This window comes from Gymnoscopelus microlampas, assembly GCF_963454915.1.
Source record: "Gymnoscopelus microlampas genome assembly, chromosome: 18".
Taxonomy (NCBI): domain Eukaryota; kingdom Metazoa; phylum Chordata; class Actinopteri; order Myctophiformes; family Myctophidae; genus Gymnoscopelus; species Gymnoscopelus microlampas.
Window position 1 is genome coordinate 10,949,397 of NC_139955.1, and position 26,555 is coordinate 10,975,951.

The window sequence follows — 26,555 nt, forward strand, 5'->3', positions numbered from 1 at the left end:
ACAAGCTCAAACACGGCGCGGTGTGATTCATTGTGAGCTTGATTTGCTATTAAAAAAAGTATGTTTTTTATTTTCACCTGTAATCACATGCCCAAAATTGGGAGGCCAGGGTTCCAGAGGTTCGGGCCACACCTCTAGTGCTACGGAGCTGCTACGTGGCCTTCACACCTATGTGCACCGCCAAGCGGATTGATATGGCCATATATGGAGATCTCTGTATCCGTCAGTCATTGTCCCTTTTATGCTCATATATGGAGATCCCTGATGTCATCTGTATATGCCCATATATGTGCATGCTGATACGCCCATATGGAGATCTCTGTATCCGTCAGTCCTTGTCCCCTTTTATGCCCATATATGGGGATCTCTGTATCTGTCAGTCCTTGTACCTTTTATGCCCATATATGGAGATGTCATCAGTATATGCCCATATATGGGCATGCCCCCTTTCGTACCCATATGTGGAGCTGACTTATTTGTTTGCGCCTGATGTCATGACGACACATTGAGGTTAGACAACACACTCCATATTTGAGCGTAGCTGCATTGGGTCCGGGAACTCCTTATATCGTTATGGCTGAGTCATGGCGATGTCAGAGGTCTGCCCACCACCCGGCCAGTCCTCCCTTTAAGCCAATTTCAATTTAGGATAACAAGTCAGTAAATGGGCAATAGACTAGGAAAAGAACGTGCCTATTGTAAAACTTTACTTATAATACATAAAGGAGTACAGTACAGTTCTGTTCAGTTTAAGAGCATCATTATATCTTTTTCATCTCTTAAGGACAGGGGGTCAGAAGTCATGAGACCTATTGGCATTATCATCACAAACACAAAACTTAGCAATATGAAAGACATGATTGATTAATACAAAAACTATGCAACAGAAGCTACATCTATCTCCCCATATGTCAAAAACAATGTCAAGCAAGTAATAATATAATGTAAAATGGTAGTGCTTGAAAGTGTTTGCTTGCTATACGGGACTGAGACGCCTTTTTCACAGAAATTGTATAACCTAATATATATAAAAATGGGCACACACAAAAAAGAAGTTTTCCCCAAATCTATCCAAAAAAGGCAGTACATTCTTCTCATGGCAGTCTGTTTACTAACACGATACTGTTCATTTTGCAAAAGAATAAAAATAAATGTTCCGTCCAAAACTGTGGCTAATTACAGTGACTTGCGACAAACAACTGAGAAAATCTGTCTCACCTGTCTGAATTTTAGAGGACATCATCTAGCAACAATTTGATTATTTTTGATAAATGACATTCTTTCATTGTTTCTATAAAACCATGTACATTTCAATTAAAAACAAAAAACAGATAGTGTGAACAGTGAGTAGGAAAATAATGTCCTGATTACAGCTGAATCCCAAACTTTAAATGACATTCCCGCCAGACACTTTCATGAAAAAGGACACCACAAAACATCAGCTTTGCCATCGGAGTTTAAAATGTCAAACCGTTTGCCAAAAGCACAGTGAAAATTCAAATGCCAGAAAAATGCCACGTAAGTAAAAAAAAGAAAACCCAAACCACAAAGAAATATCAGTACGAGTCATGAAGTCAACAGAACAGAAGGTAACTGAAGGCAATTTCAGCTAATTCTGAAACACCCTGGCATGTTCACAGTCTGAGAGTGAGAACCAACCACTGAACCACTCAGAAGCTGCCTAACGAAACATTATTATTACACAGTAAAATCCTCAGTTACAAATGGTTAAATAAACACTGAGTGTACATATGTAACCAACCGGACCCAAAAGAGTCCATTTGGTTACATACACTCTCTGAGTTAATTTAATCACTTTTATACTTTGTTGCATGATGATGCCGCACGGCTAAAACAGCTCATCTACAAGCTCGGACAACATGTCGACTCGTAGATCTGCCATTTTGGACATTTTTAAAACACTTTCACTTTTAATGACATGCCCAAAATAGTGACACCAGGTTGAATGTGGTCAACACCGAGGACTTCACTGTGTATACTTGGCTTGTGTTCATTCCAGTAACTAACATTAAACTTAAGAGATGTGAGCAAATGGTCATCTCAGACGGAGCTGTCTGCACCGAGGATCCGGGGACTAAAGGAATACAGCACAACACTCATATTCATAAGTATAAAACTCTACTTCATAAAACTCTAAGGAGGACTTATGCCATAAGTCAAAATATGACCTGTATTGCTTGATTATTTACCAGATATGTACATTGAAACACACAGAATGTGACCATTCATAACGATAAAGAGCTCACTCAAATTTGACCAGGTGGTGCAAGTGTGTTGTCCGGGAGATGTGAACTATGACAAAACAAAACGCTGCATCCAAGTACTTTAGTAGTTTGACTTTATTCTAATTCAGCACGTGGTGCGGCACAGAGACGGTGTGTGTTAGTAAAAGCTGGGCCACATCCTAAATTCATGGAATGTTATTGTGTTTTAAGCGATAACACACAAGGCTACGCTATGTGATTATACCAAGGCTACGGGTGTTTGAAACGCCAGAAGCTGTGGTATAATCACAATATATCACGGCCTTGAATGCATTTTATACTAATTGGCTAGTTCAAACAAATTCATAACCCCAAGGTTTCAGGTTAAATCCCCCCTAACTCAACATATCCATCCCATCCTTGAGCAAGACATTGGCTCTCTCAGCCCCAGAGTCACAGCTCTGTAACTTGATCTATGCTCTGACATTTCTGTTTGGAGAAGGAAAAGATGACTTTAGAGAAATAAATGACTACTTTTAGGGAAATATCCAGTTGTTTGCCCTATTTCTTGTGTGAACACCAAGCAAGTCCAAAAAAGGCAGGTCTTAAAAGGGCACCCAGTCTCAATAATATATAGAAACTAGTAAGGGGTGCTCAGTGGAGGACATATCTCCGCCAGGCTGGGTGACCTACCCAGGGCTGTGTAAGAGGGAGAATGTGACATTGGCAGGGGATGTTTTATCCCAATATGGAGTCCCACGCGGCTCAAGACTGGCCTTGAAGTACGAGATAGGTTATAAATTCACAAAAATAACCTAGTTGTACTTTTTGGATCTTTATTTGGACTTGGCTTCTGTTTACAATATATAAAATATGGAACTGTTTGCACCGTTTCTTTCTATTTTACACTGGAGACCCACTGTAGTGCTACTTTTCTCTTGTGTTTTAAAAGGACCAGTCTTTTGTGAGAAAGGTCTATTTCTGCCATCTAGAGGCATCAAGCAGTTTGGCGTTTTATCGTTTTCTTTTTTTTATGACATTGATCAGTGAGAACATACATTTTGATCACTCTCGTAAACCAATAAGACATGGTTACTACAATGACGATGTCAACAGGATAGCACGCCCTTATGCCGAGTAGTCAGTGGTCGGGGGTTGGAGGGGGTGTGTTCTCATTCATTTTTTTTCTTTTGTATTCCAAAACAAAAAAAAAGAGATGGAAATGTAAACAATGTCAAGAGAGGAAATGGAAGGAGAAAAAAAAAGAACATAATAATCAGCACCAGACACAAATAATAATAAAAAAAAATGTCAACAGAACACGTGACAGACGGAGTGGCTCGGTCCTTGAGCCTTAGCACCAGTTCGCATCCCCCTCCCCACTGTTCGTCCAACCGGGCCAGGAGATGGGGAAGGCAACTCAGTACCAGGACTTTAGGCAGAGTGCTGCGTTCAAACAGGTACCACACAGACAGAACTAAACTCTCTCAGGCCTTGAAGTCCTCCGATGTCTCTATGAGAACGTCTCTGCAGAGTCGTTTGTTTAGGAATGGATGGACACGCTCCAGAGAGAGAGAGAGGGAGAGAGAGAGAGAGAGCGCTCACTTGTCATCGTCCTCCACCCTCCACCACTCCTTGTCATCATGCTCCACCTCCTCTTCATCCTCCTCATCCTCCTCATCCTCTACGTACCCCCCCCAGGTGTCATACACGTCCCCGCCCTCCTCGGCTTCCTCTTCTACTGCACCATACTGACCCTCCTCTCCCTCGTCCTCCACTATCTCCATCTCCTCCTCTTCTTCCTCCTCCTCCTCGTCCCCCTGCTCCTCCTCATCCTCATCGTCCTCGTCGTCGTCCTCATCATCCCCTTCCACCTCCAACTCGTCCACCTCTCCTTCCTCCAGCTCTCCCGCCTCCTCCTCCTCCTCCCCATCCTCCTCCTTCACCACCACCACCTCCTCCTTCTCGTCCTTGTAGGAGGGCGGGGAAAGGAATGTTTTTCGGCGCGCTTCACCGTCTGCGAAGTAGGAGATGCTGGGGGGGATGAACCTGGTGGTGGCGGTTCTCGCGTTGATGTAAAGTCGAGGAGCGGGCTCCGGTTTGACCGGCGTGGACAGAGCAGCGGCAGCGGGCGGCGAGGGGAGGGAGGCGGCAGCAGGACGAGGAGGCGCCGGTCTCTGATCAGAAGAGACCAAGGAGCCGGGACCCGACGACGACAAGGGGGTGGCCCCTCCTCCCGGTGTCATGCGGGTGGTGTCGGGCGCATATTCGCGGATCTCCCCCGGTTCCAGCGGGTCGGGGCCACAGGGGTCGTGTTCGCTGCAAGACAGCTTACCGTCCAGCTTGGAGATGAAGAGCATGCCCTCACGGTGCTCCTTGCAGTACGAGTTGGGACACATCTCACAGTAGGAGGCCGCCTCCTTACCACAGACGTCACACTGGTGCCACGGACACTCCCATCGCCCTATAGGGGGCACAAAATCACTGTCAGCTTAGTTTATAATGTCTTCTATGTTAGATGTGCATTCATTTTGAAACATTTTAGCTTTTTTTTATTTGAATTAATTTCATAATTCCATATGTGTAAACAGAGCAAGCTGAAGTGAGGAACTCAATAATTTTGTCACACCAATCTTGCACCATTTATTTTTATATTTGTTATTTCAAATTCTCCTCCAACACTCCCATTTTGTGCATTTCTTACCACCCTGGGCAAGACCTGGGATGTTGGTTGTCTAGGAAGTTGACAACCGGAAATGGTTGAATTTGGCGGAAGTACCGCCCAAGGAAATGACGTTAATGCTTTACAAATCTGTTAACATTCTCCGTGAATGAAACGAGTGTTGTGATTGGTCAAAAAATATCGTTTCCGGGGGAAACGGAAACTTGTCCACTCAGGACTTCCTAGACACTCGCTGCTTTAGGTCGTGACCAGGCTCTTCTTTTCGCAGATAAGTGAGGCTGGGACCGAGGTTAATTTCTTACTAGTTAATTCATGATTTGTTCCAGTCACACTGTTCTTAAAGGAGTAGTTCACCCAAAATAAATCTTATTTTCTATCAATTACACACCCCATGAAGCCTTGAATTCATGGAGATTGTTTTTGTTGCATTCCCAAGCCAATAATTTGATGACCGGGTGTATTTCCGGTAGGAGACACAAAGAGTCTACTTTGAATCTCCTACTGGATACATTAGCATCTTTCCGCCGGTAATCAAATTATTGGCTTAGGAATGCGACAAAAACTTTAAGTGTCCTTCAGATGTAATTGTAATTGTTATGCTTCAGAATAAAGGCTTCAAATTTCAGTAATAAAAAATCCCTTCCTGATCACTTACCTGCAGGTCTCTTGGACAGGTTGAGGCAGTCGGCGTGGTAGACCTTTGGGCAGCCAGGTTTCTTACAGGACACGATCTGTCCTCCGTCGCCGCAGCTAAAACACTCATCCTCACGCTCCTTTGTCAGTTCCGGCTTGCTCTTCTTCTTCACAGCACCTTTCCTTCTCCCTTCTTTCGGTGTCTCTGCTGGCGGCTTGTTCTGAGAAGACATTGAGACACTGGAGGTCTACAAGATTGTTCTGCAGCACTTTGGCCAAATCCCAGAACATGGTACATTGGGCTGAGAGAGATCTCTCAAATATGAAAGATTTATTTTAACCCATTAAGACCGGGAACGCATCTGTGTCTTTTGCAGATTTCTTTGGCTACAATTATAATTCTTTTTTGCAGATATACAACCTCATAGCGCAGCACCGAGTGCCGCGCTATGAGCTTGTAGATCTGCTATTTTTAGAAGAATTGTGAAAATGTGTGCAAATCTTTGAAAAAAAGATATGTATATATATGTGTGTGTGTGTGTGTGTGTGTGTGTGTGTGTGTGTGTGTGTGTGTTTTGCTAGAGGAGGGACGCATATAAAATATATATATATGCGTGAGTGTGTGTGTGTGTGTGTGTGTGTGTGTGTGTGTGTGTGTGTGTGTGTGTGTGTGTGTGTGTGTGTACATGATTTTTTTTCCGCTTGAAAAAACATTTACATATATGCAAAGATTTGCTATATATTTTTCTAAAATAGCAGATCTAAGCTATGAGCTGGTATATCTGCTATTTTTGAATAGCCAAAGAAATCTTAAGTGACCCAGATTCCCGTTCCCGGATTGAATGGGTTAATGGACAATGTCATGTTATCATAGTGCTCAAAACACTTTACATATAGAGCAGAAACCAATTGCGTTTCCCTCCTGAGCTAGCATGTGATGACAGTGGCAAGAAAAACCTCCTCTTTAACAGGATGACACCTTGAGCAGAACCTAGGGTGGTGACCTCCAACATGGGCAAGCCACCCTGAGGAGACGTAAAAATATTATTGTTCTCATTGTTTTTTATAATCATTTAGTTTGGATATAATTTGCTGTACTATCATTTTGTCATGAAATGAAAATGGACTTTTTATACCTCTGCTGCTTCATTTTGAACCTCTGTTATTCACAAGTCTGATGACCTTAAGCTCTAATAGCCAATAGATTAAATGTTAGACGGACACGCTTGAAAATAAAGATGATTTATTTACCTTTGGTCGGACGCCCAAGAAACCACTGCAGTTGGGAGCTCCGCATTTACAGACAGTTTTCCCGTTGCCTAAACACTCCAGGTTGTAGTTGAATGTCAACTCCACACCTGTTTGGATAAAGTGCATTAGCATGCTATTTAGCCACAGATGGATTTCAACGAATTACCTGCATCCTTTAGACACTGTCAACAATCAAGGCCAACTCGATAGAAAACAAGAAGGGACCAGTAAGTGAAAGCGAGTCATGTTTGCAGACCTTTTGGGATGTCCTGTAGAGCAAATAGGCCCACCCGGGTATCTCCATTCACTGTCCACTTCTGGGTCTCACAGTTGGGCTGGCAACAGTGGTTCATGAAGCGAGCCTGGTTGCCCTTGGGCCCGGCATCAATGATCCGGTCCTAGTGTCACAATAATACACACATCCTGGGTAAGTGATAGCTTTTGATTTGCAACAAGATAGTTGTTGGTGTAGCACATTAAGAAACAAAACAAAAAACAGCTGTGGCCTTGCGGTTAGATTGTCCGCCCTGAGATTGGGAGGTCAGAGTTCGATCCCCGGCAGGGTCATACCAAAGACTCAAATGGGACCAATGCCTCCCTACTTGGCACTCAGCATCAAGGGTTAGATTGGGGGTAAGTCGCTGTGACATACTCGCCTCCTGTCCAGGGGGTGTATTTGTACATCAAGCTGCCTCACACTACATAAACAGGAGATAGGCTCCTGCCCTAGGGGCCTCATGGCTCGGCAAGGCTTACTTACCTTAGTTTAAGTGCATTACACAGCACATAAATAAAAACTGCAAAATACCACAATTCATATCAATTAATAGATTATTATGAATCAAGATGTTTTCAATGCCCAGCGAAGCCTCACCTTGTCCAGTGTAAGCATGTAGAAGTTACAGATGTCGTTCTCCTGAGCATGTCTGATCCTGGCTCGACATTCCTCCTCATCGATCACTTCTCCCACGTACTCATTCACAAACGCCCCCTGTGCACGAGGGAACGTGACAACGATAACGACAAGAAAAAGAGCAGAGGGGGGAGAAAAGAATTGAGAAGGGGATGAGATGACAGGTCATTTTAATTCACATTTACAAGGTTAAGAAAAACAACCCCTCCCGCTGTTTTCTCCACAACCACGGACCTTCTTGATGTCGGTGGGGGCGCGCAGCCCCCAGCCCCGGGACAGCGTCCTGAAGATCTCCACGACGGTGTACTCGCGCTTGGTGAAGGTCTGGTTCTCACACTGATCCCCAGCCGCACACACCTGAGGGTGGCACTCGTACATCAGCATGCGATTGATGCACTCGGAGTCTGGGCCACACGGGTGCTCGTCCGTTGCCTTGCAGTTGCATCGTGGGATCTCCGACAGGTCAGCCGTGAGGAACTGCACCTTTCCTATTGGTCGGTTCACCTGAGTAAAAGGAACAGCACAGTTTTGTTGAACCTCCTCGCAGTGTTGAATTCGTCAACTAAAACTATGACGAAAAATGTCTGTTGAATACCTTTTTTCATTTATGAAAACGAAATAAAAACTAAGCTATGATGACTAAAACTATGACTAAATATACTGATAATTTCGTCAACAAATAAAAACTAGACTAAAATGTTTGGGAGGGACTAGTGGAGAAGAGATCCAGTAGAACTAAGACTAAGTCATCATGGGTGCGTGCGGGTGCCACAGACCAAAAATAGTTGATCTACAAGCTCACAGCGCGTCACGCTAGCCTGCAACGCATTGTGAGCTGCATGCGGCATGCATCTAAGTGAAAATCATTTCGATGCCATCAAGGTCCGCCAAAAATACATTTTAGTCGACTAAATCAACGGTAGATTTAGTCAACAAAAATCTTATGATATTTAGTCGACTAAAACTACACTAAAAGTAAACATTTCAGGTGACTGAAATATGACTTAAACTAAACAGAATTTTATTCAAAAGACTATGACTAAAACTAAATCAAAATTTGCTGTCAAAATCAACACCTCCTCAGGTGGGTGATAAAACTGACGCGTGTATGTTGGTTTGGATACGATACCTTGATGTGTCTGTATGGAGGAGGTTTCTTGTCGTTCTTTCGGTCCTCTTGCAGTTGCCTCATTTCCTTCTCCGTCTGTAGTTCCTTGAACCTTTCGGCTGCATCAATCAGCGCTAACAACACAAGACATGATAATTGAGACATCAACTAGGGCTGCAACTAATTACATATATATAGAGATTATTTTCATTATAAATTCATCTCGGGCGCCACTGGCCTAGCGGCTAATACCACATATAGGTAGCCTGACAGGGTTCAATTACCGAGCCCGACGGCGTGTCACTCCCCGTTTCCCGTATACTCAATAAAATCAATAAAGGCAGAAAAGCCCCAAAAATGTATTTATTTTATTTATTTTCTGTTGATGATAAAATAAAGTAATAAAAGTACAAAATGATGGTACTTTATAATCATAGATCTGAACCCAAACGGGCATCTTAAAATTGCTTAAAGCGTAAAGTTTGCAGTCTCCCTCTCCCGATGGAGAGAGGTAACTGCAGCAATGCCCAAACTACAGTAAAGATGGCGGTGCATCTAGTGCCCAATCCAGTGCATTGTAAGCATATTCACATTGTGCAACAAGTTGACAATTTACCTTGCTTGTAGATGGCATCGGCGCCCTTGCCCATCTTCTCTATGTTGTGCGTGTCACCCTCCATGTACGGGAAGACCCGGGCCTGGTACGTCCACACAAAGTCTTTGGAGCCAAAGAATTGCACCGGAAACTCGCCCACTTCATGTTTCATCCTCAGGATGTTGTTTGGAACATCTTTGGCGAGACAAACTTCAGCAGGCCACCACCTAAACACAGAGATCAGGTGTTGAAAAAACACATGTTGCTGTCGGAGCAGAAACCTTGTATCTCCATAACTTGTTATGTTTTTTGTAATCTAATACCCTACTTTGTCACACAAAAGTAGCAAAGAGAGCTAATCTGCAAGCTCACAACGTGGCACAATGCAATGCTTTGTGAGCTTGTAAATCTGCTATTTTTGAAGTGGAAGTGATATAAATATTTAACCAATGAAAAGTATTAAGAGCATGTAACAAAAAGAATAACTACATTGGATCCATTGGAACAAAGGAAAGTAATGGTTTTGGACATATGAGATCTCTGCCTGACAGCAACGATAACCAGGTTCTGCAGCTTTTTTTTTATAGCCTCTGTCAATACTGGAGAGATCAATGTTCCCTGTCCTCACCTGTAACGAGCCCATTTGACCCACAGGATGTCCTTGAGGCGCGGCCTCTTCCCAGCTTTGCAGTCGTTGCAGAACCAGCTGCCTTGAGGCATCTCGATACTCAGACATTCCTGATGGAACGCAGCAGGACAGGACTCGCAGCACAGCAGACTGCCCCCTGTAACACCACAGCACAACGTTACAGTACCACACCCCAAAGTCCCCTGTAACGCCACACTACAATGTTACAGTACCACACCCCAATACCCCCTGTAGCACCACACTACAATGTTACAGTACCACACCTCAGAAAGAACACAGTCCCATCTGAAATGCGTTTCAGTACATCATCACATATACCAAAACATTAAATGAACTCAACGGTCAACACAGTGTCATCTAGTTGTTAGAGACCCATTGAAATGGTCATTCCAGTGCTGACTGAGCATCAAGACTGACATAATGATGCTACCATATGCTTTTGGTAGTTTTAATTTTCTTCCCTTTATTTAGATAGTATAGTGGACAGGAAACTGAGGGCAGGGAGAAGATATCCATCACTACCCGGTCAGCTACCAGCACGCATCATAAAAGACTGAATTATTAAAACAGTTGTCGTGTTTTCTCCCCAATTTCGTCGTCATGCCAATCCCCCCCCCCAACCTGCAGGAGTGGCCAGTGAAATGCCACCACCACCACCCACAAACAAGACCAAATGTGTTCATTGGAGCACCCGGCCAAGCCAGCGACACCGTGGAGGAATAGGCTCTATGCACAGCAGCCATATTGGAAAGAAATTGGGCCTCTTCCTTACTTCCTTCACAGGTGTTACCCAATGATACTAATGAAGGCTCTGTTCCATTCTGGTCAAACAGAGTCAGGGTGATGATATTGTGCATGTTGGCTCGCTGGAAACACTTTCAGGGTTCCTTGAGGGGCTTCCAAATGCCCCCTTACGGGTGTGTAACTCTGAGAGTGTACAAATGGAACCAAATGGACCCTTACGGGTCCATTTGGTTCCATTTGTCTTTGTTTCAGAGTTATGGAGGTCCTTGAAATTAAGTTTTGAGAACCACTGTGCTACACTAAATGGAACGGAGCCTTCATTAGTACCATTGGTAACACCTGTGAAGGAAGAAAGGAAGGGGCCCAAAGTTTTTCCAATATGGCTGCTGTGCATAGAGCCTATTGTACCCCAGTCGCCACGGTGGCGGGCATGAACTTTACCCCTGCACCCCAATAAAAAAAAACTAAATTTAAACGTACACAAGACAAGACAAGACTTACCTTCAGAGCAGACAAAGCACCAGCTGACATTTATGTGTTCGTGGTTCTTGCAGCCCTTGCGAGGGGTGAAGTGATTTGGACAGAGGAAGCTGTTGTTAGCCAGCACCAAGCTGCCTGCAGCCATGCAGTTGTCATTAGCATGGTAGGCCACAGGGCAGCGTACACAGCGAGCCAGTCGACCTGCACAATACGAGACAAAGGAGGTTCGATATTCAAGTACATGCAAGTGTTGCCTAGGTGGCTCTGTGATCTGCAAGTCTCGCCGATATAAACCCATAGCATAGTGTGTTTAGTAGACGATATACTCGAATAACTTGCTTCATAGTTATCATAATTCCAATACAAATATAAGTCATTAAAAATATATTATGATTTTGGATTATTGGTGCAATGCCCATTCGGTTATGTCTGCCGTTTGGAGCAGGCCAGTTCTGAAGGTCTCCGCTCATCTGATCCGACTTCACACTCGACGCTGTACTTCCTCAGCAGTAAAGTGTGAAGCCGATCGGGTGAACGGTCCTCGAGATATGCAAAAGAAACGGACAAAAAGTCAAGAGATTCCTGGAATTTATAGATAGATCATGTTTCTTTGGTGGCTTAAGAGCTTACCTTTGGAGCTGCAGAGGTTAAGCGGGTTTGTGATGTGGCAGGCCAGACAGACGTGCAGCGGGCAGCGGAAGCCTTTATTCTGTGGTTGTGTGACCGAGTTGGCCAGTATACAGTCTTCATGGTAGAACTTCCCACACAGAGGGATCATACAGCGCTTCACCCGATTACCTGAACCTGACTTCTTACACACAAAGCATGTGTGAACACCTGAGGAGAAGAAGCAAAACTAATGAAAAACAAAGCAAAAAAACAAAGGGTGTTTCCAGATCGGTAGTCTCTCGAGACAGACGTGTTGTCTCCCACAATTTAGGAACAAATGTTCCTGCCTAACAGTATGTACTTCAGAATCTCTGAAAATGTGTAGAAATTATAGCGGATGTCCTGCCTCCTCCAATATCTGTTTAGCCTGTGCAGTCGCATAATTAACTCCTAATGGAAACCAAATTAGTCAAAGCCTATCCGGCTAGCTGCTTGTTGAAAAAGGAATTTTAAAAATATTTTTAAATACATTTTCTTGAACACATCATGATTGGTCAAATGCCCTTCCGTTCAGAAGATCAGATGCCAGCTTCAAGCAGTCATCTTTTTACAGGGCAGAATTACAAACTCTCTGTAGCCTTGGAAGATTGTGGAAGAGATAGTTTGGCTTGAGAGACTACCAGTCCGTTGGACACTGCTTTCAACACAAGAATAAACGTGCACCCACCAGTAGTGCATTCATGACAGAGGAATTTCCCTCTTGGAGACGCTGAAAGGCCAATACACTGTGGGTGAAAGGCTCCACAGCAATGGCCTTCACACACCAGAAGTTCCCCTGTCCTCTCACACACCTGCAGAACGACACACAAAAAAAAAACACACACACTGAAACTGGCCACTTGCCCACAAGTTGCCACAACTATTAACAAATTAACCCATTAAGACCGGGAACGCATCTGTGTCATTTTAAGATTTCTTTGGCTACTCAAAAATAGCCTACCTACAAGTTCATAGCGCGGCACTGAGTGCCGCCATATGAGCTTGTAGATCTGCAAAAAAATGTTTATATATATATATATATATATATATATAACTGTAAATATGTTAAAGGGATAGTTCACCCCCAAAATGCCTTTTTTTCTATCGATTAGTCACCCCATGGAGCCTTGAATTCATGGAGATTTTTTTGTTTTTATTGCATTCCTAAGCCAATCATTTGATGACTGGAGGAGTCTCCATTGAGTCAGACTGCATCGGTCATCAAATTATTGGCTTAGGAATGCGACAAAAACAAAAAAATATATCCCCCTGATGAATTGCAACATCCCTATCAAATAACCATAAAAGATTAAACAAACAAAAACATCAGGTTTGGGCGATCATCTCACCTGACAGACATTCTCCTTCAAGGTTGCTCCTATCTTCCCTTTCAACTCCATCTGGGAGAAGAAGCTATCGTTCAGACAGGAAACCTGAAGAAAGAGCGAGAAAGAATAAGGAATAATGTTGCTGTGGGTGACGACTGATTTAACCCATTTAGACCAGCTACACCTATATATTGTTATACCTTTCAAGCTGTCGTTGGTCTATATCTATCTATCTATCTATCTATCTATCTATCTATCTATCTATCTATCTATAGCTGTTGTCAGGCAGAAACCTCTTATATCCATGTTTTAACTTTGTGTTACATGATGTAGTACTCTACCAAAATGTAATTTTGCTTTAAGCTACATATTTTCCAGCAGATATCTGCAATGACCATGCTACGGCCACACTACTTTTAAACTGAGACATTTTGTCTTTTCTTCCATGCACCCTATGTACATATCTGTCATTACATCTTTTTAAATGCCTCATTCCACTGCTATTTTAACCATGCACCTTATGTACAGTATATCTTTCACACTGCCATATTTACAATGATATCTGATCTGTTTATTTTTTCTCCGTCTCTTTCTACCTCTCAACTGTAATGATGGAGCTTGTATGACACAGAAATGAACCCACACTTGTAAACCTGTCATGTGACAATTAAGCTGAGTTAATAGTCTGTTATGACAGGTTGTTTTATCTACTATTGTTTGGCTCTTATTCCAATGTGGTGACAACTACTGGCAGGCAAGCAGCTGACTATCAGTTTCTGTTGCTGTACAGAAATAAAGACAACTCTGAAGGAAAACCTGCAGTTGTTCCTCCTCTTACCATTGAGCCCGTTACAGTTACTCAGGCACACCTTTGTTCTACTGGCACAAGGACCAAGTATTCAGCTCTTACAGATGGGTCATCGTGACCATGCAAGAATTTACAAACTGAATTGACTTGAAAGTTACATAACAGGTTACCTCAGGTTTGGGAGTTAGTGTTCCATTGGCTGGGCCTCGTCTCTCCCCAAGGCTGGAGCCCTCCATATCTATTTCCTGCTTGGGCGTTTTCAATCCTGGTGGGCTTGGAGGCCCAGAGGGGGTGAGGACACGCGGGACATGCTGGACAGCAGTGATGGTGTCAGCCGACGTGCTGGGTGCAGGCACTTCCTTCTGCACAGATTCAACCTGTACCAAAACACCTTCAACTTTATTTGTCCCTCTCAGGATAATTGGTTTTGCAGCAAAACATACAAGATGGTGAAGTACAAAACGGCTACATAGGGTACATCAAACGCTTTCCGAAAACAAGCTCATGGCGATGCGAAAGTATGTATGGCAAAGTATAAATCCTTCTTATGGTCAACCAGAGATGCCGTTATTCTAAAGCCCAATGAATACTACACTAGAACAACCAACGCTTGTTTGGTTCGGCTGGCTACATACTACGATATGACGTCATTCAGAGGTTCGGGTGGGCGGGATCAGAACTACATTCAGGTGTTTGGTGCCTCAGAGATGTTGTGGCTACCCGGTGAAGTCTGGCTACTGTGATTGGTCAGACATAGGTCAGACGTTCCGCAGGGTTAGTGAATGCGTTTCCGCATTCCCTCAGCCCAGCTTCAAGTTCATTCTGTCAGCAGTGAAGTGAGTGAAAAGCAGCGGTAGTTTGGAATAGACAAGAGCCACCTTCCAGGAGGTACAAACACCTCTGAAATCTCTCTCTATCGACCATTCATAAACACAACCTATCACTAGAAAGGGCAAAGCCTCCATACTTCCGTCACAAATTCCCCGAAGTGCCTTGCGGTCGCAACATCCAGGTATTAATTTAACCATCGGGGCCAGCAGTGCTGTTGGCTAGTGTACACACTGCTTGAGTGAGTATCCACCAACAGCGTGAGGTGTGAGCGGGGACCACAGGTGACAGTAAGAAGTGCTATTTCTCTGTCAGACGTTTTTTCATCTGGGACCCCTCCCGAACCGACTTTGGTTGTTCTGGTGTAGTATGCAGCTAGCTTAATGATGCGCAGGTGAATAGCTCCCACCAGCATTAGTTATTAACCCACCAGCCCAATATCATTGACTTGCATGTGCATTAAGCCACATTTAAGTTAGGAATAACTCACTTATGAGCTTGCAGATCTGTTATTTTTGCTTAATGTTTGACTATCATCCAGAGTAGGCCTGCTAGAGTTCAAGCGGTTAAGAATTCTGGTGATACCTGAGTGACTGTGACTTCTGGCTTGCTCTTTGAGGTAACTCCACTGTGTCTTTTCGCCTCCTCCTGGATAACAAGGAGAGAACCAAAAATGTATGTTCAAATGCATCCAGAGAGTGCTGCAACAACCATCAATGGATCACAGGAGGTACTGTAGTTGTTGGGTAATGTCTATTTGGACTGAAGGTATATTATACCTTCTCCTTTGAAGGATCAACAGACACTTCTTCTATGGTGCATTCCAGGACCTTGTGCGAAGACTTCCTCGGCCTCTTCCTCTCTTGGTTTACAGGTGCTTTGGGATACAAAAACGTCTTTTTACTACCTATGCAACCATTCTTACATTTGAAATGGATTTCTCAAAAAATAACATTTAAATTTGGCCTACAGCATCCAGTCTATTCTACGTCATACCAATATAATTAATCTATTTCAATGAACAATGTGGTGAAAAAAATCAATATCCAGGTATTGCAAAGAACATACTTATTTAACTCATTGAGTGCCATTAAGGTGTTTTACGTGTTTTTACCGCTATGGCGCTGGGTGCCAATGACGTGTTTGACGTGTTTTTTTTTTGGTTTTTTTTAAAACATGTTCAGAACCCAAGATATCATCATCTGAAGATTTGCAGCTCCATCCACTCCTTGTTTAACGTATAACTGAAAAAGGCTGTATCTCGCTTCCTAAGCACTTTTTTTTACTTTGAAAAAAACTCTGGCACTGGGACAACATATTTCTATATAATTCTGGCAATTCTGGCACTCAATGAGTTAAAATGTTCAATAATGATTCACCAGAATCATCTGTTCTGTATCAGTTGTTTCCTTTTCAAGCCTAAGGTATACTTGTATCAGTTCTTGTAGGCAAGAAACGCTTGTGCGATAGAGTAAGCTTTATGAATTATTAGGAAGTCCTATTTCTGTCAAAACGGAGGTACACAGAGGAAACTGAATTATGAACCAAAGATCGATAACTGATGTGATTCCACACAGACAAAACTACAGAACAGTTGGTATAAGGGTTGATGGTAATATGAACAAAATGCTGAACACACACACAGCGTCTATTTACCAGAGTCCAGAGGTAGATGAGTGTTGTCTGCTGACTCTGTGGAGAGACAGGGCCGTGTAGGGGTCACCGGGTGTGCCACAGCAGGGGACTCGTCCTGGGTCAGGCCATCTTCCAGTGCTGCTGGAGGCATGTCTGGCGGCACAGAACCCCCAGCAGAGGGGGTGGGGGAGGGGGACGGGGTTGGGGTGGATGTGGAGGTGACAGCACCTGGTGTGGTGCTGAGATGGAGGGGCTGTCTAACTTTATCACTGACTGGACTAGTACCCTGGGGGACAAAAACAAAAACAATTCCGATCAGTAATATGGACATCAATGTAATCTGTGTTTACATGCACACATTCTTTCAGAATATCGTCGCTGTCGGCTGGAAACAAAATTGTTGCTTTTCAGGAAATGGAATTTCCTGAAAGGAAAGGTTCCAATGGAACCAGTGTAGTTATTATTTAGTCACAAGCTCTTTTTAATACTTTTCATTGGTTCAATATATAAAGTAAACTTTATCCACTTTTTCACAAAAATGTATTTTAGATTGGCTATTTTTTACTATTTTGCCAGAGCACAATGTAGGGCATCAATTTACATAAAAACATACAAAGTTGTAATAGGGAGATAGAAAGCTTCCGCGTGACAGCGACGATATATACGCTGTATATAAAGATGGGGGACAAAGGACAGACCAATATAAACCCTTAGTCTAATTGTTGGGTCACCACGAGCTGCCAGAACACCTTCAATGCATCTTGGCATAGATCCTAGTCTCTAGAACTGTACTGGAGGGAGGGAATCCCATTCAGGGGTGGATCTACGCACAGGCAGGCATTCTAGCATGCCTAGGGGCCCGTTTGCCACAAGGGGGCCCAGGGATAATAACCAACATAAACTGCCTACATTAAATAAGATTTATCATATATTAAAATGAGTGGACTTGCAGTAGTGGATCGTATAATATTCAGAACCATGGATAGCACAGTTTCACTTTTATTTCACCTTTATCTAACCAGGTAAAGGTCCCACTGAGATATAAATCTGTTTGTTGTGTGTAGGGGGTGCGTGTTCAGCACGCCGCATGATACAAAAAATAACTCTGTGACTGAGGAGATCGACAGGCAGGCAAACAGACAGAATGACAAACAGAATGACGGACAGTTCTACGCATTTACAAACATAAAAAACAAGCAGGCTAAAAATCTGACCTAAGTGACGTGTTCCGTTTGTCTGCCTAAATCCATTCTCCCCAATAAAGCAATCCAGACAGAAGAGCAATGAAGAAAGATGCAAGCTGCAAACAGCTGTATCTATGTGCCTCCCCCTGCTGATTTTTTGTTGTTGCTCATACATTTAAGAGTTCTGATTAATAAATGTATTGTTTGATTGGTTATAAAGCACACGTAACACATGTTCCATTCGTTTATGGCAATAGAGCTCTACTTTTCCACACACTAATCCAAATATAGCCGTGTGTTGTTATTTAGCTTGCCTGAGGCTATTGCATTGTTAAATCAATTCATTTTATTTCATGAAGGTCAGTTACTTAATCGTGGTGGCAGACCGGAGTGGGAATATGAGAAAACTTATGCTTTATTTATGCTCTCAGATCTGCAAGCTCAAAATGCATTGCTTATAGAACTGCTATTTTCGGGGCACGACACATCATACGTCAAAGTATAAATTAGGCTTATGCGTACTGTAATGCTTTTATGTTTACCCATTGGTAGTGGTTACTGTATATTTTTTGTAAATAAAAAGATTTAGAGAAGAAAGAAATGATAACTTTATTAATTTGCATGCAGGGACCCTGCCTAAGTGGACATGTGGACCGAAAGCCTCCCCCACACCAAAATAGAGCCACCAGACCTCATCACTGCCAGGGTCAAACATTCAGTCCTGTACCATTCTGTCATGCACTCGCCCACTTGTGGAGAGGGAGGACTCATCGGACCATATCACTTTTTTCTCAGTAGACCAGTGCCTATGGTTTTTGCACCACTGAACTCGCAAATGTGCATTTGTCTTTGTAATGAGGTGTTTATGCACTACAGCCCTACTATATAACATCCCTCTCTATGTAGTTGTCGATAGACTGTTCTTGCTGTCACCGTATGATTATGTCCTGTATTGACAGAAAGAATTACAATTAATTATTATTATTATTATTCATTTATTTGACCCACAGGGGCAATTCAGTTTTCAGCTTCACCCAGCAGATTGCTGCCCAAGTGGTCAGACTTGAGCGCAGGGGGGAGCAGTTATGGGATAAATGTCTTGCTCAGGGATACTTCGACACATTGGTAGGGCCGGGAATCAAACCTGGGACCTTCTGTTTCCCAGGTGGCCTCTCTACCCATTCAGCTATGGGCGCCCCACAGAGGGGCGGCCACAGAGGGGATTTTACTTTGTCCACTACATACATAATACCGTTATAATTCAGTAAAACATCCCAATATAGAATCCAGTGATCTTAGTTTTTGTTATATGACTAACATAGTATTGTGCCAGTACTAAGTTGTTTTCCACTGAAATTTTCCAAAGAAATATAAAGGTGAATGATATGTTACCGTCTTAGAAAGCTCTGAATTTTTCTTAAATTTCTTCTTTGGGGCAAATATTTGTTCATACTCTTCTGTCGACTCCAACAGCCTTTTGCTTGGTTTCCGGAGCCGCTTGGTTTCTGACTGCGCTGTGGAAGCAAACATGGGACATAAACGATCAGCTTTTTGGCCGTCATCAGTCAGTTGGCTCGGTGTTAAAGTGAAAGCGATTTACACTTGAAAATCTGTTGTTTTCAGTGAGCGACATAGTCGTACAATGAAGTAAAAAGGTTAGACTTTATAGACGCAATCTAGGACTTACCAGCAGTTTCGCTCTTCTCCGTGATGTGCAGGTTCTTCTCAGTCCCGAAGTTCACATCAGGAGACGGGGCAAGGAGTGGCATTGCCGTTGGCGTGCCACCGGAAACCCCGTTCACCTCCATGTTCATCCCAACCACACCCCCCGCCTCAGCTGCCCTCTGAGGAACCCCCTCAACCATCTGCCAGCGCTTCTTTGGAGCCACTTTGTGATCAGAGTTCTTATCGAGGTAGCTAACTGTGGGTTCGGTGGCTTTGACAGGAGAGCTAAATCCGGGTTCTGCAAGGTCAGCGTGGCCGCTAACAAACTCTCTCCCATAAGCCAGGTCAGCTAGTTCAGGAGATAGGCCAGGTATGCTGACCTTTAGTTTGGCGGGCAGTCGCTGCTTTCTACGTTGCTTGTCCGAGCTCGGCCCCCGAGTGAGAAGAGGCATCCCTTCACATTTGTAGGTGTCATTTTTCATGATAGCTTTAGTCCTGTTCTTGGCTTTGCCTGCTGTGCTTTTGGGTGTCGAGGGTTTAACCGGCTGGCTGTTCTCCGTTTTGATCCCTGATGTCCAGGTACCACCACCCCCCGAGAGTGGGTCATTCCCTGAGGAGCTGGGGATAACCATAGGCTCCTCTTTGATCACCACTGGTGTTGGAGGGACTTTCAGAGGTCGGCCCTCTTTCGCTCTGGTATCATGCATGTCCTTCAGCAGCATCAGGAAGGTACTGAATTTGTAGTTGGCATCGGGGTGAAATGTAGATAAATCAGGGTCATCGCGCTCCTCCTTGACAAGGGACTTGAACGTCAGTTCTTTGACGTCGTGGAACGCGTCCATGGGTGAGAGAGAGGATGGAGGGGAGGAACAGGACGATATATCAGAGACAATATTCTCGGTTTTGATCTTGACTGGCTGCACAACCGGTTGCCCGGGGCCTGGAGATGGAGACTTGGTCTTTATCAAGGAGCCGTTACGAATTTGCTTTTTATCAGGTTTTCTGGCGCGTCGTTTTGGAGAGCTGTGGCTTCTGGGGGACAATACACTGCTAGGGGACAGGTCCGTTTTGATCTGATCATTACCAATAAAACCTTTATCATGCTCATCATCAATGCTATCATCTGTTGAGTGTTGGCAAGAGGTTGATGTATCATTGACTTCTGTCTCTTCCTCTGCTCTCAAGGCCCGAGTCATCAGACGACTGCTGGCAGGAAGAAGCGTAGAGTGCTCGTTAACAGAGCTCTCTAACGATTCTTTAGAGCTCCCCAAACCCTGTTCAGACTTTGTTTTATTTTTGTCTGTGTCGTTAAGAATCCGTTTTTTGGGGTGAACGCTAGAGACAACGGCAGACTCAGCGTTCTTAGGAGTGATCGCTTTCTCAACGGACTTGCCTAGCTTTTTAGGACCCTGTTCTTTCTCATTTGACCTGCCTTGTAGCTTTTTAGGACCCTGTTCTTTCTCATTTGACCTGCCTTGTAGCTTTTTAGGACCCTGTTCTTTCTCATTGGACCTGCCTTGTAGTTTTTTAGGACGCTGTTCTTTCAAATCGGACTTGCCTTGTGTGGACTCTGCAGACTTGCATTCTGGCTTTTTGGGACCCTGTTCTTTCTCATCAGACTTGCCTTGCAGCTTTTTAGGACTCTGTTCTTTCAAATCGGACTTGCCTTGTGGCTTTTTAGGACCCTGTTCTTTACTGACCAGTGTCTCTGGGTCCTGTGTTAAGGGTATTTCTGTTCGTTTCGGGCGCTGGAGCATAGGTACCGAATCCAGATCAGAGTACGGCGAGTCCTTGGGCTCTTCTTTAACTGGAACTGCACCGTGAGTCTGATTAACCGCTGCAAGAGCAGCCGGCTCCTCCTTCACTCCCCCAATTATATGTCCAAATATGTCAGACAGGCATTTCTTTTTCCTCTTAAAAGCTTTGTTTCTGCTCACTTGATTTGTGGTAGAGTTCGTTACAGGAGGGTGTACATTTCCATTGGCCGAAGAGCCGGATGGGAGGGATATACCGGGGTCTGTTGAAACAGAGGGGGTCTCCTGTGGACTTTCAGGAGGTAGTGGAGTGGGTACCCTTTCCTCGCCGTTGACAGGAGTGGTCAGCGGGCTCTCTGCACCCCGCCGTTGACCCGAGAGCAGATACTCTGCTTCTGCCACACTGACATTCCATGCAGTCAATAAACTCTTGGGTATCTGCGAAGGACAAAAGTAATGAGAACCCATTCAATCCGGTAAGGCATCTACAAATGTCTTCTAAATCCTAACAGGTTTCTGAAAAAGGTATGTTGCTATATCAGTGGTGCTCAAACTTTTTCATGTCATGGACCACCCAAAATGATATGTATTTGGCCACGGACCCCCCCATCTCAAAAGATTTTGTTCCAGGGACCCCCCAGAAGCAAAGATTTGAGTTACAAACGTTAAATATATATATATTATATAAAAATATATTTATTCAAAGATTTGCACACATTTTCAAGATTTTTCAAAAATAGCAGATCTACAAGCTCATAGCTAATATGAGCTGCTATTTTTGAATAGCTCGAAGAAATCTAAAATGACACAGATGCGTTCCCGGTCTTAATGGCTTAAAGAACTGACATTTACAACAAAGGTTCTGAATATTTTCACTTCACTTCAGTCCATGTAAAACGTACTGTATACTTGTAGCTCTTCTCCTTCTGCTTCCCTCTCCGTCGAAGCACCGGGAGATCATCAAATTGATGACCACCCACGAATGGGAGAATGGCTTTCCCCTGAACCCAGGAACACTCTACGACCTCCCCGATCGTCTCCAGAAAATACAAACGGCACGGACGTTGACTGGGCACTGCAAGGACAAAACAGCTATATTGATGCATTCAAGAAATAACAACTTTCAACCTGGCATCCCTATTTTGGCCACGTTTTGGCTACATTTGGGGAAATTGCAGACCTACAAGCTTGTAGATCAGCCGAAGTATTAAATAGGCCTAATCATTCTCACTACGAAAATTGCTGAAGAATTTCTGAAAATATGTTATTTTCAGTGAGTGACACAGTCATACTATGAGTATAAAATAGGCTCAAGATCAAGCCCAGCCAATGCAATAAATCTTACAAATGCTTGTGACCTTGTACACTTGAACACAACTTTAATACAGTGGTGGGCAATATTTATGTGCTAAACACTGCTTCTTCCATTGATAAATGTAATGTTAGTAGCCATCACCTAAAATTGTTGTCTTAAACGGGTTCGTGTTTTTTACATAATCAATATAAATAATACATGACTTTGCAAACAATGCATGTGGAAGTATGTACAGGCGAAGAGCAGTGTGCCCGCTGAATTCCTAACGGTGCGTTTTAACAGCGGGCGATCAGGATAGTATTTTCCGGAAGTGCATTATATGTCTATGAGAGCCACCAACTACTGGCGATAGGGCGAAGTGGGCGGGGGGGCGATAAAAGATGGATTTTCTTTATCTTTTGGACGATGTCGCCCGGCGATCGCCTGAGAGTCGCCCGACGCCCGCTTTAAAACGTACTGTAAGTCCCTCCGTAAGAAGAGGCAGACTTCCATCAGCAGTTTAATATATTAGTATTCAATAAAATATCCGATACAGACTCTTCTCTGTGTATGATGACATTAAATCACATTGCATTTTTTCCATATGTCTTTCCGTGTTCGAATTCAAGTACTGGAGTGGAGGTTAAATTGTAGTCATTTTCACAAAGCACTCCTCATTAGAGACACTTTTCAGTGACACTATCGGTCACACAACAACTTCCGTCTCACCTTTCATCTTTGTGTGGCTCCCTGCCTTGGGGTCAGAGGTGATCTGACATGGCCACCATGGTCTTCTGTTGAACTTTGCCCACACCAGGCTCCCGTCCTCGTACTGTACTGTTGGGAGGGGCCTCTTCTTTGGGCTGTTGGACTATACAAGACAAAAGTAAAAATGTTACTATATTATGCAGAACACAGAGCAAAATATTCACATCTTTGTTGCCGTATTTGTGTCTGCCATGCGACTACTGTGAGATTATACTTTTCCGCCACAGACCTGATGTGTATAAGATGTATAAGTTGTATAAGATAAATTTTGAATTTAAATTATGTTCTCTGCAAGAAGCCAGAGTCAAGTCGATGTTGACAAATTATTATTACAAGTATTTCTTGTAATGAAAACGCCCACTTAACCAGTAATAATTGCTTGTTCACTCATGTATTCTATGATTGTGAAATTCACTTAAAAATAATTATCATATTTGTTTCAAATAAGTAAATAACGTGTCTTAAATTATCTACTGTAAGAGGATACATAATTACAGATCCAGGCCGGTACAATAAATCCCTGCTGTCGTTGGAAACCTTGTATGTCCAAAACTGTTACTTTTCAGGAAATAACCTGTGTTCCAATGGATCTAGTGTAGTTATTATTCAGTCACAAGCTCTTGTTAATACTTTTCATTGGTTTAATATAAAAATCCACATATGGACTTAACCACTTTCATTCAAAAAATTGCAGATCTACAATCTCACAACGTGTCGCGATGCGACGCTTGTGGATCAGCTGTCTTTGCACATGAAAAAGTTGAGATATGGAGATACAAGGTTTCTGCCCGACGGCAACAAAATGCAGAATTAAATCACATTTGTGATGCTTGGTTAAACCAGGAGTCTTCCTCAATAAAATGACATAGTCAGTATAACAGTAGATAACATTGGGTAATCCGATTTTCAATACAAGGACACCGTGGCTCAGTAGTTAGCACGGTGACCTCACATCAAAAAAGGTCCTGGGTTTGAACCCGACTGTGGTTCAATGGGGCCTTACTGTGCAAAGTTTGCATTTATCCAGGGTTGTGTGTTTAACCACGTGGGTTTCATCCCACACCAGAAGCCACCAACATGAAATGTATTGCATGTCTTTTGGCAAAACACATGCATGTTAGGGACATGCTGCCAGCGCCCTTGACAGAGGCACCGCGGTCCCAGAGCTGGAGCTGACCCTGAGGTAGCAGAGAATGACTTCCCACTGCTCAAAATAGTTAGGATGGGTTAAATGTGGGAAATGTAGTTGGTCAAATAAATAAACCAAACAAACTAAACAGACGAAGTGTCCCAAGGCTTTAAGGACTCACATTAGAGTTGGTGCTAGCCGGTGACATGAGACCCCGGTCAGGAGTAGAGACGAGTTCATTGTCGCTGTCTGAGTCTTCACCCATGCTCCACCCATCTCCCATGGTGATGTCCGGCAGCGCGCTGGGGCTTAGTGTGGGGTTGAGTTCAGATATAGTCTTAGCCATAAGATTAAAGACAGCGGGTTTGTATGTGCTATGATTGTCCGCCCCTGAGCTGGAGGTCGTGGTCTTACGGTCAGTTACAGTTCGGCCCCGGTTCCGTTTCGGGGAGCAGGGAAAAGGCGTCAGCTCTCCATCACTGTTCTCCTCCACCTCCTCCCCCTTAACTTCTCCGCTGTCAAACAGCGTAGATTCAAAATGCAGGTAACCGTTGGGAAGGGGGGAACAATTCTCCAAGCTGTCCGGACTGTGAGGGGAGAATCCGTTTTTGAAGGGCTCCATCTCTTCATCGTCACCTGGAGAGGGTGGCAGACGGACTAATGGAGCCTCGAACTCATCATCATCATCATCATCGCTGATTGGGCTTGGGGACGGTGAGTGGATGTGGTTCCTGGCATGGTGGCTCCCCAGGTCAGACCTGTCAACCAGAGAGTTCAGGTCCCTTAAGTTCAAGTTTATAGTTTATTTGTGAAAGTGTGCGGTATTTTACCTGCAGCACAAGCAATGCAACGGAACACTTACCACTTCCTCTGTGGGCTGTAGCGGTGGGACCTCTCTGGCTGGCTGTAGCCCTGGACAGGTGCCTGTTTGAGTGTAGAAGATGGCAGTTGCATGGCTGACGATTTCTTTGAGACGCGCTTAGCACTGCTGCATTGGTTCCCATAGGAAGTGTTGGTCAGGCCATTGGGGGGCCTCAGCTCTGGCTGGCCTGAGCCAAACACTGAGCCTCCCCTAACAGCCCGTCTGTACGACTGACTCATGTTGTCATGGCTCTTTCCTGTAAAAAAAAAAAATAATAAATCCAAATGGTGCCTGTTAGGTCAGTGCTGCGATGAGGGTTTTTCAATAAATGTTGATTACTTGGTCGGGTGATCATTGTCATTCATGCACCGGGGCAGTCAGTGTAACAAAGGGGTCTGATGATAACATAATGCAATCTCAAAACACCGCTGAAAGCAGAGCGACAATGGCACCCGGTGCGACAGTAGTAGGATAGCAGACACAGACACACAGCAGCACACACTAATATGCCGACATTGCTGCTGGCCTCCATTCTAAAGGCCGCCGGACGGCATTAAGACAAAACAGGATACAACCTCTGGTGTTGCTCCGTTCATAAATGAGCATACTACTAAGTATACTACTGTAAAATACTATCGCTTTGACTGATGATCTACCGCTGATTGTATCAAATCCAAGGAGCGCAGACTAGAGGTGGTGACACTAGCCATCTCTCTCTCTCACACACACACACACACACACATAAACACACACACGGCACACACACGCAACCCCACACACAAATAACATAGGAAGCTTACCTTACAAAAGGGGACTGGACAAACTTGTAAGTTTAAAAAAAACTACAAACACGTGGGATCAGACGTGACAAAACTTACCATTTGGAGGTCGGCCGCCGTGAAACCGACAGCGGATGTTTCAGAAACGGGCATAAAGCGAGTGTTTTTCTCGGTTTGTGTGAAAGCAGATCTGCTCATGAATCCCAGCTGCAGCAGCAGCAGCACTAGCAGGCCGAAGGCAGCTCTCATTCTCTCCACCTCATCTCCCTCCTCATCAGAAACCCTATGAAAGACCCAAAAATCTCAATGAAATAACCTCTCCATGGACGCTGCAGCGGAATGTCAGTGTGCCATGGCGGGTCCCGCAACGATCACAATAATAGAAGCTTATATATTTGGCTACATGCTGTCGAAGAGAAGAAGTGCCCCTGGTTGTGTTAAAACAAGCCCAGTGTGTTGGTGAAGCGGAGCAGCGACCAATCGGCTCAGATACCCAACCCCCCGTCTGACTGTGCACAGGGCCGTGGCACCGCACACACACTCACGCGTACACGCACACAACTACACCGACACACAGTCACACGCGCACGCC

General features: G+C 44.0%; 1 protein-coding gene across 1 annotated transcript; it reads right to left on the reverse strand.

Moving 5' to 3' along the window:
* Positions 1-686: 686 nt before the first annotated feature.
* On the reverse strand, positions 687-26,457 carry nsd1a (nuclear receptor binding SET domain protein 1a). The gene is made up of 24 exons (XM_084042013.1): positions 26,063-26,457; positions 25,185-25,440; positions 24,504-25,080; positions 23,155-23,296; positions 22,034-22,206; positions 19,400-21,569; positions 19,105-19,226; positions 16,550-16,814; positions 15,673-15,770; positions 15,479-15,541; positions 14,236-14,442; positions 13,279-13,362; positions 12,618-12,741; positions 11,912-12,118; positions 11,303-11,482; positions 10,037-10,193; positions 9,430-9,635; positions 8,835-8,947; positions 7,940-8,209; positions 7,667-7,783; positions 7,049-7,190; positions 6,793-6,899; positions 5,564-5,762; positions 687-4,689 (listed from the first exon to the last, which is right to left on the reverse strand). Exons 2-24 carry the CDS (start codon positions 25,421-25,423, stop codon positions 3,827-3,829), a joined length of 6,825 nt encoding a protein of 2,274 aa, XP_083898139.1. The 5' UTR covers positions 25,424-25,440; positions 26,063-26,457; the 3' UTR covers positions 687-3,826.
* Positions 26,458-26,555: the final 98 nt, after the last annotated feature.

Coding starts and splice junctions, on each gene's coding strand:
- nsd1a (XM_084042013.1), bottom strand. CDS start 25,423: ATGAGTCAGTCGTACAGACGGGCTGTTAGGGGAGGCTCAGTGTTTGGC. Junction 15,542..15,672: donor TTGATCCTTCAAAGGAGAAG/GTATAATATACC, acceptor CTTGTTATCCAG/GAGGAGGCGAAAAGACACAG. Junction 11,483..11,911: donor TAACCTCTGCAGCTCCAAAG/GTAAGCTCTTAA, acceptor CGTATTGTGCAG/GTCGACTGGCTCGCTGTGTA.